Source organism: Bactrocera dorsalis, chromosome 2 (genome assembly GCF_023373825.1).
Source record: "Bactrocera dorsalis isolate Fly_Bdor chromosome 2, ASM2337382v1, whole genome shotgun sequence".
In the NCBI taxonomy this organism is placed as follows: domain Eukaryota; kingdom Metazoa; phylum Arthropoda; class Insecta; order Diptera; family Tephritidae; genus Bactrocera; species Bactrocera dorsalis.
This window is the reverse complement of record NC_064304.1, coordinates 81,440,203-81,459,532: the sequence shown is the minus strand read 5'-3', so window position 1 is coordinate 81,459,532 and position 19,330 is coordinate 81,440,203. Positions and strand designations below refer to the sequence as shown.

The 19,330-nt window shown below is 34.9% G+C and overlaps 2 protein-coding genes across 3 annotated transcripts in view; one reads left to right on the top strand and one right to left on the bottom strand.

Annotated features, from left to right (window-relative positions):
- Positions 1-19,330, bottom strand: part of LOC105223206 (zinc finger protein 704) — an 88,883-nt gene that overhangs the window by 9,153 nt on the left and 60,400 nt on the right. Inside the window, exons 3-5 of one of the 2 annotated variants that reach the window (XM_049448612.1) lie at positions 15,880-15,933; positions 6,057-6,154; positions 248-457 (exon numbers count right to left, since the gene is read on the bottom strand). In XM_049448612.1, coding sequence (XP_049304569.1) covers positions 248-457; positions 6,057-6,154; positions 15,880-15,933 — 362 coding nt within the window. The remainder of the gene's footprint in view (positions 1-247; positions 458-6,056; positions 6,155-15,879; positions 15,934-19,330) is intronic. The other variant, XM_049448613.1, reaches the window with a different exon arrangement.
- Positions 701-5,037, top strand: LOC105223205 (histone-arginine methyltransferase CARMER). Its single transcript, XM_049448615.1, has 6 exons — positions 701-1,713; positions 1,800-1,931; positions 2,002-2,204; positions 2,267-2,825; positions 2,890-3,303; positions 3,371-5,037. Exons 1-6 carry the CDS (start codon positions 1,404-1,406, stop codon positions 3,457-3,459), a joined length of 1,707 nt encoding a protein of 568 aa, XP_049304572.1. The 5' UTR covers positions 701-1,403; the 3' UTR covers positions 3,460-5,037.

Below are 19,330 nucleotides of genomic sequence, written 5' to 3'. Positions count from 1 at the left end.
CATTGTTTGTTTGCATTGAACGTGTGCTGAAGTGTGGTTATGTCGAACGATTAATGTTATGAACTAAATAAAAAAAATACATACTAATCGTTAACTTCTAAAGTCAGACAACTCCAAAACAAAACTATTATGACATTATGTACATATGTAAACTTAACTTAGCAATCATGAAACGTGTGTTAATTATACTTCATATTTCTAATTCTGTATTAGTGAAAATTATTAAAAAAATATAGAGGAAACCTACTTGAAATTGCCCACTATTTTTCTTTGGTATTCTGGGTCTTCGTGTGGTGGGCGAGCCATATCACGGTGGCTTAGAGTGGGTGGCGATGTAGGGCTCGGTGTTTTACAATCCTCCTCTTCATCTTCGATTTCTGTATAATAAAACTCTTCCTCATGGTCATTTTCGCTACATGACTCATCATAATCAGCAGAACGACGTGCTTTTTTGTTACTGCAAGTAAAGTATTTAAAACAAAAATTAACATATAATCATAATAAAACTTGCTTAGTGAAGTTATGTTAACTTTAGAAAATTTTATTGCATAGGTGTAAAAGCAACCCTACAATCTATTACAAATTCTTCTATGCAACTCTGACGAGCACTAGCCATGAGAAAAAGAGATAGCAATATATGCATAGAAAGCAATTTAATTGTACAAAGCAGCTCCGCAGGTATATGCGATATATAAAAGGTGAGGAATGAAATGACGCGATTGCTGCCTGCTGACATTCGTGTAGTTGATCTGTCGCCTAATGGTGTGTAGTGCTGTTGTTAAATTAAAACGCTAACTATTTAAGAATAAATTAAGAGAGAAGTAAACCCGTATTGCAAATTTAGGTATTGAAGCGTATATTTCAATTCTCGAATAATTTGCAAGGATAAACTTGTGATTTATGTAGAAATATTTGCTTACAATTCTGTTATCAAGTTACCCAAAACGTGTTCGCAACAAAGAAACTTCGGAAGAAGAAGCAGATGGCAAAGCATTAATCGACAGACGGTCGTCAAAGCGGTGAAAATAACAGACAAAGCAAATCAATACAACGTTTACGAAATAGTCAGGCATCGAAATTTACAAAGTGGCGTTTGTTTTACAAAATTATCAAGCTTTTTATTAAGAAGAAAACTTCAGTTCCCTTTTTATTTAAAGACACTGCGCTACATATAAGTAAAAAGTAATTATTTCGACTAGAACCAAGTACGAGTACATGTTCATGCTTCATTGAGCACTCATCTACCTATCCTTATATCTGCAGCAGAAAGTTGATGTTTAATATTATTGAAAATTATACAGAAGTAATCGCTGTGAGCAAAAAAGTCAATTACTATTTGTTAAGAGTACACGGTTTAGATAATTTGAAAGGAAACGAGATTTATTGGCATTTACAGAGAAAAAATGTCCACCAATATTAATAACGTTGTTACTGAACGAGTTGAACGCAATAATTCTTCCTCATCCCTATGTGCATTGAGTAGTGGCGGACATAGCAAAAACAACAGTGGAGTATTTACAATTGCAAATAATGGAGGTACGATCGGAGGCGGCAATGGAGGTCTTAATGCCAATGGCACCAGTAGTTTTAATGGTGTCGTTATTAGTGAAGTTGTCGACGAAACAAATCTCAAGTTTAGTTGCAAATATAAGACAAGTTGTACTTTGCTGTGCATTTACGACCCACAAGGTGTTCTTTTAAAAATTACACCAGGTAAGCATAATTGACAAATGATCTAAACTGCAGTTTAGGCTGAGAATTTGTTGAATGTTAATAAATTAAACTTTTGGAATTTTTAGATAATGACACTTCGAGTGTGCTTAAGGAGTACTTGCTTGCATATGATACCGAATCATCACAAATAGGGCGACAAACATATGCTCTTTCTCTAGATAATGATAATTTGCTTCTGAGATTTTCATCCGCATATGGTAACAAATATATTATATAAAAAATGCAATCACATATGCATATTTACATTATGTTCTTCTGGCCTTTTAGAACAGCAACGGTTTCGAAAGTTAGTTGATAGTGTAAAACATCTCCGACCAAAATCAGTATTTTCACAACGAACTGAAGAGTCTTCCGCTTCACAGTATTTCCAATTTTATGGATATTTGTCGCAGCAACAGAATATGATGCAAGATTATGTTCGTACCAGCACATATCAACGTGCCATTCTAGGAAATTCTATTGATTTTCACGTAAGTTATATTTATTATATATTTTATTTAATATTTAAATAACTATCGATTTAACATTATAGAATAAAATCATTTTGGATGTGGGTGCTGGCTCAGGGATTTTATCGTTTTTTGCTGTTCAGGCAGGCGCCGCTAAAGTATATGCCATTGAAGCCTCAAATATGGCACAGTATGCACAGCAATTAGTTAATTCTAATAACGTGCAGGATAAAATATTTGTGATGCCTGGTAAAATTGAAGAAATTGAAATACCTGAAATGGTAGACGTAATTATATCAGAACCTATGGGATACATGCTCTACAATGAGCGTATGCTGGAAACATATTTGCATGCTAGAAAATGGTTGAAACCGAACGGAAAAATGTTTCCGACACATGGAGATTTGCACATTGCACCATTTTCAGATGAATCTCTTTACTCAGAGCAGTATAATAAAGCAAACTTTTGGTATCAGTCCGCTTTCCATGGCGTCGATTTGACTACGCTGCATAAAGAAGGTATGAAGGAGTATTTCCGGCAACCGATTGTCGATACGTTCGACATACGTATTTGTATGGCAAAATCGGTGCGGCATGTTTGTGATTTTCTGCGAGATAATGAGAACGATTTACATAACATAGGTATGTATTTATTTTTTGCTGCGTCTTTAAAAGGTTATTTTCATTATTATTATGATTTTTCCAGATATACCTCTCCAGTTCCATATATTACAAACTGGCATTTGTCATGGACTTGCTTTTTGGTTTGATGTTGAGTTCTGCGGTTCTAGCCAGCAAGTCTGGCTTTCCACATCGCCTACAGCACCGCTAACTCATTGGTACCAAGTGCGCTGTCTTTTACCAATGCCGATATTCATTAAGCAAGGTCAACTTTTGACTGGTCGTGTGCTTCTTGAAGCCAATCGTCGTCAGTCCTATGATGTCACGATTGATTTGCATATTGACGGAACGCTAATATCCTCCAGCAACACATTGGACTTGAAAAATCCTTACTTTAGATACACAGGTGCACCTGTGCAGGCACCACCTGGCACAAGCACACAGAGCCCTTCAGAACAATACTGGTCACAACTTGATGCACCGCAGGGTACACGTACTGGTAGGTATTTCTTACACTCTCGGTTCTCAAATTATTATTAATTTTTATTTCTTAAATTATATTTCAGTAAGTAATTTAGCAAATGGCATAACTGTTAATGGTCTTGCGGAAACTTCTATGGACATCTCTCATACGCTTATGAACCCTCATAATTAAATTAAGCAACATTGAATCGCATAAAAAACCTACGCAATTCTACAATCGATTCGATGCTGGCAAAGTAACCAGCTAGATATAATTTTACTTCAAGGTGAACTTATTTAAAACCAATATTTATTTTACTGATATTTTTTTTCAAACATATACGCGCGTTTGGATTCGGTTACACACAAATACAAACAATTTTTTAGAATTTAGACGAAATTTTTTTTTTTAATAATTGTTATTTTGTGATGTATTTAACAGGACGTTTATGTAAGAAGGGAATTTATTTAAGCTCGAAATGTGTTTTTCTTTTTTTTTTTGTTAATTTGTTTAAATGATTATAAAGAAACATATATACACACATATACAAGCTCATATACACATATATTTTAAGTGCAAACTGCTAATACACGGAAATAAAGTATATATGTATGTCTAGTTATAGGCAGACAATTTGGAGTGAATGGCAATGTAAGCTAAACTTTAAGGAACAATCATGGCAGACTTACAATGTATAGATATTGTGTTTCTTTAGTAGTAGACGTACAGTAAATAAAGCGTATTGAATAATAATTTAAATTATAAACGAGGCAGTTTAAGTGCGACAAACCGTTTAGCGCGAATATATTCTTGTAGCTATGCAATTTTTAGTGTTTAATGTTTCTCCAAATAGTAGATCTAGTTATTGAAAACCTTTGACTTGAGTGCGATGTAAGAAATTTCCATAATTTTCAATCCAAAATTTGAAACGCGTCGTGAATAAATAAAAAAAACAAAATCCCTTAAAAATACGTTTCAATTACTACCGGTTGAAATGTATTCCCTTCGTATAGTTCAACTTATTTAAATGCCTGAATTTTGCATTAGCCCTAAATGAAAGCCATTTTGTGCTTGTTTTTGCATTTATCTGTAAACCTCATTGGATATTACCCGTACTCCCTTTTAATGTAGGCGGTAGTACATAGTTCCTAGTTGTAAGCAATGTAAGCATCTATATCTAATAAATACTACTATTAAGACTCTAGTGCGTTGTTCACCTTTTAGCATTCTATTCTAAGAGTTAGGCATCGCTAAAGTTCCACATTGATATTTGCCAATTTACAATGCAATTTAATATAAACTGCACACGCATTCAATTTCGCAAAAATGTATAAGCGATTTCATATCATTTAAACGAAGAAAAATAGGTTAGTTATTTTGCACCCTTCACTCCTTTTTGCCTTTAGTAGGAGTATCTATTTATTTGCGCTATTATTTCTTTTGCCCAACGTTAGTTTTGTATGTGTTCTTTATTCTTTACTTTCATTTTAATTTTAATTTAGGAGATTATTTTGTTAAACTTGCAAGAGCAAAAATGTTGAAGAAACGCATTTCTTATTTTAACAACCTTTGCTTTATGCTAAGAAAATAAATTTTAAAATTTAGTTAGTTTAATTTGTATGTGAGAACTTTAGTTATATGTATTATTGTATAACCAATTAGTATATAAGGTTACTATAAAAGAAGATAATGAAACAAAAGTTCGCTCTGTATTAGTGTGTAGAGTTAAAAATATACATATATACAATTACAAACGCGATACAAGAACAACTATGTGGTGTTTCTTATTTTTGGGAAATATTTTCAGCGGACTTCCCTGAGCGATAATCTATAAAAATCATTTCTAAAATATGCACACCCAACCTTTATACGCCGCGATTCATATGCACCCCACTACAGCGCAGTCTTCCTGAAGCAGTGCAGTGGTACGAAACCTTGGCCTCAAAATGCCACGCTCGTGTGTATGCTTGCGAACAGCATTTGTCACGAATGCTTAGAAATACGAGTGCGTTCGCCCGCCCAACGACCGGGCTTGGGCTGCTTGGTTATTTTTCCTACTAGACACACTTCCATACAAACATACCTGTGCATTTATATAAATTTATGCATTTAAGTGTATATGGCCCAGATTTTTTACATTAGCGCCAATGCAACAGAAAGCGGAATCGCACGTTAGAGGACTGCAGTGGGTATTGCAGCGTTGTTGTTAGTGCTGGGGTGCTACAGCTGTGGTTGGTATTGTGAGTTGCATTGGTTGCGGCGCTTTTACCACTTGTGCCATTTAACTTGTACTTTGCTTGGCTCACTGTGTCAAGGTGACAGCGTGAACATTCCCTTGGTTGAAGTTACCAATACAAAGAAAAATGCAAATACTTTAACATGTACAAATTTCAAGGATTTATCATGAAAAAATATTTATTTTCCCTCGCTGTTATTATTTAGAAACGAAATGCGAACTTTAAAAATCACATTTTGGGACAAAATTGACGCTGCATTCGAATTACACAACTCTGCGAGGGGTTATGAAGATTTTTGAAGAGAAACTGAATAAAATTAATATAATTTTTTATTGCTAACATTTGTTTAAGCACCACAACGATTATATTAAATGTAATTTTGGAGAAAGGGTTGGTTCTAGAGTAAACGAGTGCTGTTGGATGTTGGGGAATGGCGAGTATACCAGACACATGGCAATGTATGGAGTTCAGCAAGAACCAGTTTTTGAGGAGTGAATGTGTGGTTTTGTGAATAAAAATGTCCTTATAGGTACAGTTAGAAGTCGTACTTACCCTAAATGAACATTACGTATGTGTCGCTCTATCTTTTTCGGTGTGTGTTCTATGTGTTTGCAGCCTTTCCAGGTACATCTGAATTTGGATTTGTTTGTCTGCAAAAAAAGTAATAGTTGTGATTAATAACAAATTTAAATGTATGTATAACATATATAAATTCTCATTTATTTATTAACAAATAAAAAGGATTAGAGTTTAAGAGTTGCCTACTTTTTGGCTGGACCGCCTTGTCGATCTATTGTAGTGATCCCGCATACTTTTATTATCGATCCTCAACTGTTCGGTGCTACAAGGCAAATCACTTGCAACATTCACACTAACAGCTGCAATTTATTGTCACTCGATAAGAGCGTTGCCCGCGCAAAGCTGATATACAATTAGCCAGCAATAAAGGATAACCAAGGCAAGCCTACAACCGGCGACGTGCCGGCTTCAACTGTGAATGTATTAGTGCTGAATGGGAAAACACCGCTAGCCGGAATGATAACACGAGCGCATTGCAAAATCGCGACTTCAAAACGAGTTCATCATATATAAAGCTTGTACATACGCATAGATGTACGTACATATGTATGTGTGATTGTTGGTAAATGCAAGTGCGATAAATGTGGGTGAAGTTGACGAGGCCACCGATTACTATAGGCCGTTAGACGATGGCAGCGTAAGTTCGGTTGGTAGTGCATTAATATTCTGATGCATCCTTGTATTGAAGTGCATTAACAAAAAAGTGTGGAGGGCAAATTGAGAATGAGAACGAGGCCATTTGTGCCAAGGAGACGCTGCTACTGTGAGATGGCGAGAACCAGCAGATGCTTGCACTACTAACTGTATATACCATACATATGAATGTGTATTTTGGCATATAAATAAGCACAAATGTATGCAAGTAAATGGCATGACGTTTACTAGGTCAATTGTGTTAAGTGTTATGTCCATGTATATATTGTGTTTATATGTATACATATGTATGTACATACTAGAGCGGGTTGATTTACAGGGAGCCGAAAAACAGAACAATTTTGTAGAAAAAAATCTACTCGCTCTGATACTAATAAAGTATGTATGTACATATACAAATTTATGAATATGAAAGGTTATACTCAAATCATTGCTGATTACAACTGTAATCAGTTATGGTGCTTATCATCTACATACATACAGTAAGATTCTTGAACTTTTAAATTTCCCCGCGTCCTTGATTTAAATGTGCATATTTACAACAACAAAAAATCACTTTAAAAAATGTTGAGTTTTGAAAATTTTAGACCCCGACATAAACTTGCACTTAAAAAAAACAGCAACAACTCGGAAGTTATCAGAAAATAGTTCTAGAAAATATAAAAATAATTCACAAAAATCCCCAATTTTTAGGAAATCGTTTTCACTGAAAATTTTTAAAGCCAGCATTTATTGGATACTACAACATTTATTTTGTTGTTTTTGTTTTCCACTAATGACCTGATTTCAGATGGAGGTTGCTTTTATGTACAAGCTGTTATATATTAGTGTATATAAATGCGTTTGGACATACATACGTATGCATTTATGTATGTATGTATATACATATGTATGTATATCTTTTTATTTATTTTGAAGAATTGTTTTTCATTTTGCCTCTTGCAGGCATCCTTGAAAACTCGTTTGGGCTGAGCTTGTACGGCAATACACCGCTAATTGAAGGTCTTAACACATTTCAACAGCTGAAATAAGTGGGTATTTCTTCAGCTATGGGACTTTAGAATTAGAGAAATTGAATTTAATGCATTTTCATTGCAAAAAACATAAATTTAGAGCTGAAACTTAAATTTTTGGGCATTCAATATTAGCCTGGAGTGAAACAAAATTTTTTCATTCATAGAAAACATAACTAACTTGAAAATATGTAGGTAAAAAGTAATACAGTTAATTATCTCTGTTGAAATATTTTGCAAATAGTAAATCAGATTTTTTTGAAGTAGCTTTTCTCGGTAAAAAGAATTAAACATGGACATTAACATGTATTTACGGCAAAATCTTTCATTTAGAGTTTGACTACAAAAATTTTTAAATTCATACAGGATTGCCATGCTTACATATCCTTAAAAAATGCGTTTCAAGCGTTATTTTTGCTTATTTTCACATATACTTACATATTTAAGAGTGTATGTTTGTGTTGCTTTTTCGTTAAAGAATCCAATGCACAAAAATGTAAAAAATTCGCTTCCGCTAAAGTGAATTCATAAAGCGTAAAAAACGCACACACACTCATACACATGTATTTCTATGTTCCATCTCATCTGTATTCTTATATTTCGTGCTCGTTAAACTTATTCCCCAATTTATTTTGATTGCCGCATGGCTTTCAGTAGGCGGCATTACACGTCCACTAGCCCACGCAGTGCGAGGGTCATAACGCCGCCTTGCCACGCTCGAAGGCATTGCATTCTAGGTTAGTGAAAGAATTCTTTTCTTGCGCTTTTCCACTCTCCACTTCGCTTTTGCTTTTGTTTTCACTGCTTTCTAACTTTCTGTTATTTATGCTCACGACAAAAGCAAATAGAATTGAAAGCATAAATTTGTATGTATGTGAGCCGCTAAATGTTGACTCTTTCCAAGCGCTCGAACAGTACCCAACCACCCCTTTCCGGCGGAGCACTGGTAAGGGATGATAGTCTGTGCATTGCCGAAAATATTTAGGTCAAAATATAAACAAGTAAATACTGACAGTCACACGAAAATATGGAGTTTCAGAAATGCTCTCCGCGCAAGCCTGTTCGCTGAAGGCTACAAATTTGCGTGACTAAGAGAATATTATTTGTTTTCTTGTGTATTCAACTAATTTCCCTTTCGATAAGCAACATACCTTAAGAGTATATCCATATTGTAGAGCATTCCAGTTAAGAGTGCAATACTGTTAGCTTGAGCTCAAATTAAAATCCTTGTGAGAGGAGAGCGCATGCTGACACATTTCTTATGTTTTGGGGGATGCGGAGAGAAATTAGGTCACCGGGTAAAAGTGAAGTTATGAGTGTGTAGATATTTTTTTGAGTTATTCAATCTTGTATGCATGTTTAAGACTTCATGTAAAGTGAAAACTTCGACATTTTCAACGTCAACTTTAGTGAAGACATTAATTCTCTAAATATATTAATATTGGCGATTTTGTTTTCTGAAAAACTCACAGTATGCAAAACCTTCATTCTGACCACTTTTAAATATGGACTTTTAGTTTTTTTAGAGTTAGTTTTAGTTTGCCTTTGATGCCCTGCTTCAAGTAGTTGCAAATTGGGGTGCGCTCGTGCGTATGAGCAACTTTCCATTTTCACATTCAGCGATGTTATTGAAATATGTGTGTATATGCAATAAATTATGCTCTCAGAAGTTTGAGAGTCTTTTAAATAGAGACTCTCTTTAGGAGTTTCGGAGTGAACTTCCCTGCTTGAAAATGCAAAGCAAAATCCTATTTGCTTAATGTGAAACTCGTGAACCTTACTTAGTAAATGGCAGTTAATTGATTTAGCACAAACGTTTATACGGCCCTTAGGTTTTATGCACTGCCAAGTAAGCAGGAAAATCGTTGGCATGGCAAAGTTTTAGTAAAATTAATTACGCATTTCGAAACTGTTTCAAAATATGTTATGGAATTTTGGAAAATGTACATGTATTTGTCATAAGCTTACAAATAGCATATGCACATATGTATGTATTTACATGTATATGAATATTCATGCAATTATCAATATATATGTACATAGGTATGTAATTTTTGTTGACCATTGTTCAGATGGAAATTATTTCTCAACTTCCACAAATTTTGGCTTCGCCAGATCTACATTTAACGCATATATATGATTATAAGTATTTATGTATACATATATACATACATGCATGTTTATAAATATGTGTGTACCAACGAGTATACAGTCAACGAAGCACCTTTCATGGCGACAAAGCCCGCATAAAAGAGAAAGTGAGCATTTCGGCAAACGCTGATATATAAGCTAAGCTTTCTATATTTATGTATGTGTGTGTGTATAATATTTTAGAAGGGGAAAATGACAAGCAGGTGTTGAGTTGTTAAGGACTTTCCACACAGTTCATTTCATTCATGTCAAAATGTCTATTAACTTGATTCCATCATTTGGCGATAATCGATTTTTTGTGCTTTTTGTTTGGTTGCAGCATTTGCTTTAATGTAGTCAAGTGGTAAGTTTGCGGCAGTGAAAGTTTGAGGGTTGCAAGAACTCTCCTCCATACATACTTATGTCTTTTATATGCTCAGAAGTGCTAAATTATTTTTTTCACGTAAATGAGATTTTAATGGAAATCAAAATTACAGTTATTGTACACTCAATTTAAAAAGCGTAAGCGTAAAAAATGATTTTCTTTTTTAAATCGAATTAAAGTCTTTAGCTGAATACTGTTATAGAAAAAATGATTTTTGTGTACTAACGGAACATCCTTTTTAAATTATATTTATTTTTATATGTTGTCTATCTAAATAACGGCTCACTGATTTCTTTAACATAAATGTTTTTTTTTTAAATACATTTTATAGTTAAAAAAAATTAACAATTAAAATTGAAAAATTTTGGACCTTTCAAAAAAACCAATCTCTATATATGCACTATTCAGTATTCACTGTTCACTCGAAAATCTTATCTCTTTTAGCTTATTTTATAAAATCACAATTTTCAGAAAATTCGTTTTTTGTAAAACACATATCTCAAATTGCATATTTTTACAAAAAATTCTGGTGCATCTAAACACATAAATTAAAAAATAATATTACACAAGTAATAAACACAACTTTAACTTTGTTTAGGAATTAAATTAAAAATGTGTATCCCAAGTGTTTCTTGGGTTGTATCTTGCATGAAAACACCACAAGGGCTTAGTTTAATTTTTTGCCCGGTCTGGCTTGCCCATCCCAGAAGTTTTTAGTCATTATGATTTTTTGTTTGATTCTGAGATATGTATCTCTTTTAGTGAACCACATTTCGTCACATATGTTCGAACAAATATATTTAAAAAATAGTTTTGGAAAAGTGAAGGAACCAAGATTTATTTTTATCAGAAAACAAGTAAAAAAATTAATTAAAATTAATTAATTAAATATATTGTGACTTATAATTTTTCTTAAACATTTTTTTAAAATCCATTATAGTAATAAAAACTTCATGCACATATGCGCACAGTAGATTTCTGAATTCATAAGTGATTTATTAAAGAGCTCGACCTAAAGAAATTGTCTAAGAAATCGCGACATTTCAGTATATTTTATGCGGCCTGTATGGCGCCACAATGAGAATTTTCAATAGAAAATGCCAAAGAAGCATAAAGAAAGACACATGAGTTGAGAAAGTGAAATTATTAAGCTGCTCCGCATTTCAAATGTCAGCGAAGTTCGTTAGGAGGAAGAAAGGAAACTCTAAAACTGGAACAAACATGAAAGTGCAATCAAAGCAGCTGACCTACATAGGCGCACACTAAAGATGCATTCGGTCAGCGGGATGTTGAGAAAATAGAAAAGAGGACCTACAAAACCCTAACTAAAGAAAAAGGATTCCTACATAACAGAAAATTCAATGCAAATATGTGATTTTATTGCTAAGGCGCAGTTACCTAAAACTTCTGGAGGGGAAGTAGGACTGAAGAGGTTTCTTATTTTACACCTTCTTGCAAAAAATATATATTTGTTGCCCAATGAGTTATACTTAGATGTTGTAAATACAGTTATGCCTCTCTAATTGATATAATATTGTTTTAAATTTTGGTGGTGAACAATAAAGGGTATTGGAAGCTTAAGAACTCCATTGAAAAAAGGATGCTTTGTCAAATTATAAATGGAAAGATTTAAATTTATGCACGTAAGCGCTTGTTAAATGTGGATTTGTTTGAGTATTTTCGAAGGACGATTATGCGTTGGCATTGAAATGAAATTTTCGCCATTAGTGTGTGGCTGGCGTGACCCAGTTTCGCAGCTTTTGTGGCAGGTGGTTTGAGAAAAAATGCAATAATTGCAACAACAAGCATTATGTGATCTTCAGTATATGCTGGCACTCCACAAGGCTTCGCATAAATTTCCTTGAAATGCTGCAGAAAGCATTCACACATACACATATGCATATATACATATTTGTATATGCTATGCTATTATATATATGCTTATATACCTGCATTTTAAATAGTATGTATGCTTGCTGCATGCCACACACACTGACTTTATGCTCAAGGTGAACTATGGCATACGAAAGTGGGTCAGGTCGTGCAAAAGTCCAGCGCGCAGAGGGAAGCGGCGCGTTGTGCGCGGTTTGTGGAAAAAGTCAAAAGTGTATAGCTAAACTTTCACGGTAAAAACTACTTGTAGGAACTAGCCTTAGCGGTGCTTCCACTTGCCTAACGCATGTCAGATGCAAAATGTGTACGCTGTGTGTATGTGTGTGTGCGCGCCCAGATTTGGGGGCAGTGGGTGCTATGCAATTACTCACAAATTCGTTTGGCGAATTCGGTCAAGGTAAAGCACACAAAAGCAAAGTGACGCACACCAATGCACGCCTTGAAAGTGATAAATATTATACATGTGCCGTTATGTGTTGCATGCAAGGATGCTGCGTTTATACAATTTTTTGTGCGGTAATATTATTGCATTCAACATTTTGCACAATATATTTTTCAGCATAGGGGAACTACTTTGCAAATAATGTATGTTTTATGTTATTCTGCTAGATACACACTTTTTAATGCAACATATTTGTGTATATGCCACTATATATCTTGCACGTAAGCATTTAACCCAATTGCTGCGTTTTGCTACACACACACCTACACATACAAACGTACAATGTGGCATTTAGCAAGGCCGTGTCGCCACTGTGCGTTTGTTGCATGCAACATCGTCGTGACACAGTCCATTTCGTGTCGGGGCGGCGTGAAAAGTAAACCAGGTCAGGCATATTTACAATGCAATTTATTCATTATGTACATGTGAGCAGCATACACGGCTATAGCGGCTTACAGTACATTGCAGTGTGATGGGCGAGCATATTTATTCGAGTATGTAACGTTGCACTTGTACATAGTTAAGCTTACCATATATTGCGATACATATACATTTCAATTGTCCCGCAAAGCTTCTACATATGTACTCGTATATTTGCTATCATTCAATGCCTCAACCCAGACCTCGAAAAGTGTTTTAAAGTGCATTCAGTAGTTATGATTTATGTATCTGCGTTTTATATAATATTCATATGCTATTTTTTATACTCACATTGCTTTTGTAATAGTTTCTGTTTCAAATGTTTACTTGCTAAGTATTATTTTCAAGAATAATATCTATTCTAATATTGGGAAATTCATTTCTATTTTCACTTTATTACAACAAAATATTTCGTTTTTTATTATTATACTCTTATATAGTCCGTTTAACAAGTATAAGTGCTTAAAAAGTACGATTTTCAATGAGAGATTGTCAGCCTAGTTGTATGCTACTTAAAAAACAACTAACAGTTTTTAAAAACCCTGATATGGGTGTCAACAGAGATGATTGTTTTGGACAATTGGTAGATCGTATAATATTTTTACGACTAAAAATGTTTTAAGCGACTATAGATTGCCTTGCTGGTGTAGTTATATTCTTTATGTTCCAGCAGAAATACAAGAGTTAATAATATATATGCACATATACGTATATAAATACTACATTAATGCTATTGAAGCGACTTTGCACTAATTGCGTATGTTTAATAATAATTTGCACATCTTTCCGATATCCACCTACGATGCTGAGCTCTTCTTTAGAAAAATGCTTTCCATAGAAAACTTAAATACGAAAAAGAATTATAAATTCCATTCCCTCATGCCTTTCTGCACGCAATCTTTAACTTTTTAGGTTTACCTTAATTTGGGCAACATGCATCCGCCTTTCTCAACTGTAGCGACAACGAATGGTTATCTGCTCGCATCTTGCTTAACTTTCCCTCAGAATTAGTTATATGTTGTTTTTGTTTAGCATGTTTAGCATTTGCTGGTTATTACATGAATTCCCTGTGGATATTTTAGGGTTGTGTCAAAGTTTGCGCGCTTATCTTATGTCACATTGTTTTATTTTATTTATATTGGGTTAGTTACCACAAATTTAAGCAAAATACCTATTGCAATGCTATATAAATGTTTTTGAAAATATATTTTGGATAAAAGAGGCTGAAAGAAGTTAGTTTAAAAAAATTTGTTTAACCTTAAAACGAACAAGGGCTGTAAAAATAAATTGTTACCTTATTCAAATAAGATTTACAGGTTTTGTTTTCAAAACATATGTTCATTTAGGATCTCGGCCTTATGGCTAAGATTAAAGAGAGATTTAAAGATTTATATTTTGTTATGATTTTTGCTGGAGACAAATGATCGAAATCAATAGTGCAATAACCGCCCCCGTTCATCCTATCAAGACCACGTTCGCGGAAAAACAGTGCGTATGAGTAACTTTTGCTGCAAAATCATTGTATCTGTTAATGACAGTACAAAGAGTAAATAAATTCACTTATAACGGTGGCAAGTTTAAGTTGGTATGAATATTCTTAGTAAACCTTTTGTAGCTTTTAAAAAATATTAAAAGATCCAATAACATTATTATACACATACATATGTATACGTACATACATATATATAATTAGCTCTTGTACTACTGCTGGAGCATCGAGTATATAACCATTGCTAGTCTATGTAAATATGTAAGTACATACATATTTAGAACATATAAGAATTACAATCAAAATATTTATACGGAAAAAGTTTCATATGAATTCAGTGTTGCCCTCTAGGGTTCATTTATGGCTTAATGCATTTTACTTGGCGAAGATTTACGAATTGACCCACGCCGTACCAAGTAAATCACGAACAAGTATTGTACACAATTCTGTAGTAAAAATGTCTAGTACTTTTGCATATCAAGCATTTGCAATTGGACCGTGTGCATAAGAAACCACGAAGACATGACCCGATTAATTCCGTTTTCGAAAAATAAATTGGAAAAAAGCGCAAAGACTGCAGTGAAGTGTAAGAAGTGCGCGTAAGAAACCATTTGTGGGGTGGTGGCAGCTATGTTCGAATAATTTTAGACTGGAGTGTGCCCAATTACATTTGCGTCGTTTATTCGTGCGAAATCGCGTTTACTCCACAAAATTTCACCAGCCGTACAGTTCTCTGGAGCTGGAATCACTGGCTGTCGGTGATTTGCCGGTGAATGCCGCCTACTTATATTATTGTGTAAGTGTGTGTGCGCTGTGCCCACACCGCCGCCCAACAAACTGGAATGGGTGCAATGGAGAAACATTAATTTAATGTAATTTCCCATTGTAATCGACATTTGCGCGCACGAATTACATTTTAAGTGAAGAGAAAGAGGCGAATTGAACTGAAACGAAGCGCACAGAGTATTGAATTGAACTGCAGAGCAATGAAATGCAATAAAATCGGGCCGCAATGGTTAAAACAAACGGAGTTGCAGTTAATGGAGCTGTTGTGTTGGCCAACTTGCTTTGCATTTGCCACCGCGGCCGTAATGTGCCACTAAAATTATTTGCTCCGTCTTTCGGTGTCTTTGCTTTCTTCCATAAGATAGCTTAAAACACGCCGTCGCCAATTTTCGAAATTAACAGAAATGGAAAGTCATAATTTAACTGTAAACCGAATTTGTGGTGCAAAATTGTGTTTCCTTATTTCGGCGCAAAATATTTACTGTCGTGGCAACTCGTGAAGCCAAAAATTGTCTTGCTTGCGCAGGTTTAAGTCAAGTTGTTTAATTTCATGCTGAATTTCGATTACGAATGCTTTGACTTACGTTAAATTGAGATCCTATTTGCTGAACTTCTGTACTGACTTCTAAGGGACTTACCTGAAAATGAAGGAAATAAGAAAATATGTGAATTGGGACATAACTTGGTTATTGTAAGTATGATACATTGTGTGTAATTATGTGGTAAAAAGTTTAGATATAAAAGCTATACAGTACAAAAAATTACTTCATTTTTGCGTTGTTATTAACGAAGAGGTAGCACTGCGGTACAGCAGTAAAAATAAAAGCTCATTTTGATACTTAATTATTTATTTGTAATATAATTTGTACTCAATTTGATTATATTTTGATAATATAAACCTTTAAAACTCGTCCTCAGTAATTCAATGTCAGCGGTTGTATTGTGTTTTTTGTTCTGGTGATCTAGAATAATTTTCGCTACCATCAATGAGTATATTGAATGAAGGGAAAACAATTGAGATTCTAAGAATAATTGAAAAACAAAAAAAAAAAATTCTCGATTTGCTCGGCAATTCATATTTTAAAAGCAAAGTGGAGAAAGCAAAGGATATGTCAGAATGAAAGCCCAGCAAAATTTGTGTGTGAATCAGCCATAACTTCAACAATTCAAAATTTGTCGAATGCATTTCTGAGATTTAAATGTTTATAATAAAATACCCACAGACATTGTGAGTGATTTTGGAAACTTTTTGTACCCAAAAAAGAAACTACAATTATATTCAATTCCCCACTTATCATGCATTTATCATTCTTCTTTTCAGACGTGAGACTGTGAATTGAGGCTGAACTCGAGTTTGCGAAGTTTTGAAGCGAGTAATACATTGTTTTGCATTTAAACAACTAAAACTAGAAACATAATTTTATCTCTTTTTATTTACATTGATCTTCCAGCAGTTACTGATTTCTTAAAATAATAATAATTATTGTTAGTATATTAATTTATTAATTAACTAATGATTGTACGTTTTCATGTGGGTAAAAAAACGAAATTATAATAATTCCAAAAATGTTGTAATCGGATAAATTTTAATGAAATCGCAGCAATAATTGTGTGTCGTTGCTTTTGTTCTCAATTAAAATCACGCGAATGCTAATTAACTAAATGGCAAATGCAATTTAATATGAGTCAAAGCGTAAACAACCGAAATCTGTCGGGACAAGGGCAACAGAGGGGAAGGTGGGAAAGCAATTTTAAGTTAATGAAATGCCGTTGCGTGTACGTGCAATTAATCAAGAAATGCTAGAACTGTAAAAGGTATTAAATTAAAGGAGAAGGGGTTAATGACATGCGGCCGCTCGTCGGAAACAGACTGATATTGGAAAAAATGAAGACATTTTATTAAATTATAAAAAACATATGTTTTTTCCAAAATAATAATAGTCTTTTTTAATATATGAGGCAATGCGTGAATTACATTTTGTATACGTGGGTGATTTATTTTGTGGTTTCTTGAATATAATCAATGTAAACTGTGGCAGGAGTCTTACTGACGTCACTAACACGAACACGCAAAATAGCGACGGTGTAAAATTGAAATTACTGCGTAGGCATTTCTTCGTAGGCGTCAAGTTTCACAACAGAGGTGCACTTATATTTAAACTGAGCAAGCAAGTGGTAATTTAAGTACGAAGACTTACTATGGAAAGCTCGGCTAAGGAGAACTTAAGGAACCAAGAAGCTAAATAGAAATAATTTTAAATCTCATCAAGAAATCAAAAAAGTGAAGAATTTGATACAAAACGTTGCTATTTGTTTGAGAAATTTGTTTCGTGCGCCTTAAAGTAGGCTTCATAATTAGATTTCCTTAAGCATACTTCCGCGCCAGTGTATCAAGCTCATTACTCATGAACCCAATCAATCGTATGAAGGAAGCATAAGCCTTCTGTTAATCATTTATCAGCGGCATTGACATTGACATCGCTACACGTAATGCCGTTGCCACAATAACACAACAGCCCACGCATGCCGGAACCCCCACTAAGTTAGTTGAACAAATATGTGTTGCTCGCGTCACCTACGCTTTTTCACAAAGCGAGTACATGCTAAATGCAACGAAAGTTCGCAACCTAGTAGATACGAGTTTTGCGGGCAGAGGCGTAACTCTTACGTAGGCAGTCTGTCATAAGTATTTATGCAACGAGCAGTGGGTGCGTTCCGTACACTTGGTGGTCATAAAAGACAAACGCACACAAGCCATAATAGAAACACCTTAATGTATACTAAGTAGTAATGGTAGCGCCTTAATGTAGGCTACGTACAGTTTAGAAGCGCACAGTCAACGTCCGAAGGAAACGAGGCGCTTAACCTTTTCCTCCGCAGACACGCAGCAACGACGCGTCACAGACAGAAGCAAGCAAATATTTAAATTTAGCATGTAGAGTACGCAGAATGTGGCAGACGTTGAGACGTATCATTTGTATTGCTGTAGCCGTACTCGTTAATAAAGTTTGGCCTACACATTTTTACACAAGCACACTCGTCGGCATCTAGAAGAGCTTAGTCATCCTTAAAGCTTCTGCTGCAGACAAACGAGCTTTAAGGTACGGGCCAATAGTCGCAGAAAGCTTCGTACGTAGGCAATTGCGTGCGAACGTTCGAATTCAAGGACAAGCGTCGAAGGATCAATGCGCGTGTGAGTACAGGTGGCAGGCACAGACGAAGTCAATGGAGAATTTTTAGGAATTGTGGCACTTTGAATGGTATACGGCTGTGGTGTCATGCACCTCCAGTGCCGAGTACGGAGTATCGAGTTCGGAGTCCCGACAGCTGTGGCCGAAATGAAAGCGACAAGCGACGTTTCGAGTTGCTGAGTTGCGTAAAATACAAGGTCGTTTTTTGGCCTCGAAAATGTGTCTGGCGCAAAATACTGCTGCTTAAGTCACGGGCATTTGCAACTGACGCCGGAATGCGTTTGCCTTTGCCACATACAAGCTAAATTATGCTTATGAATAAGTAGTTGCTCCGCGCTGGGCGAAGAGGGTTTAGGCAATGGAATTGATTCAATGAGCCAATTCATAGCTGACGTTGGCTGTGTGTCTGCCTTGGAGACGTCATGACCGCATTCATGCGCTTTGACATTTGATATGACCTCAAAGGCGACGGCTGTGCCATTTCTGATTGCTAGGCTAAATGAGACTGTGTGAATAGGCCGGGAGTACGCTAGAATTTTTGGTATGGAATATAATATTTGAGTAATATTTTGAATATTAAGAAGACAGATAGTTTTAAAGAAACGTTGGAATTCAAGGCGTAACAAAAATGCAATTTATGTACGCTCGAGTATGATTACTCTGCAGACTTTGCACTGTCAACGTTAATTTTCCAATTGATTTTGCGTAACAACTTGCAAATTTTCCGGTCTCAAAAGTTTATATATTTGTTTTAGTAATTTAATGGGTAAATGTCCTGCCGGCCGGTGCCTTGACCTTGACGTTTGCGCAAAGAACGACGTAACGTTTGAAAGTTGAATAATCT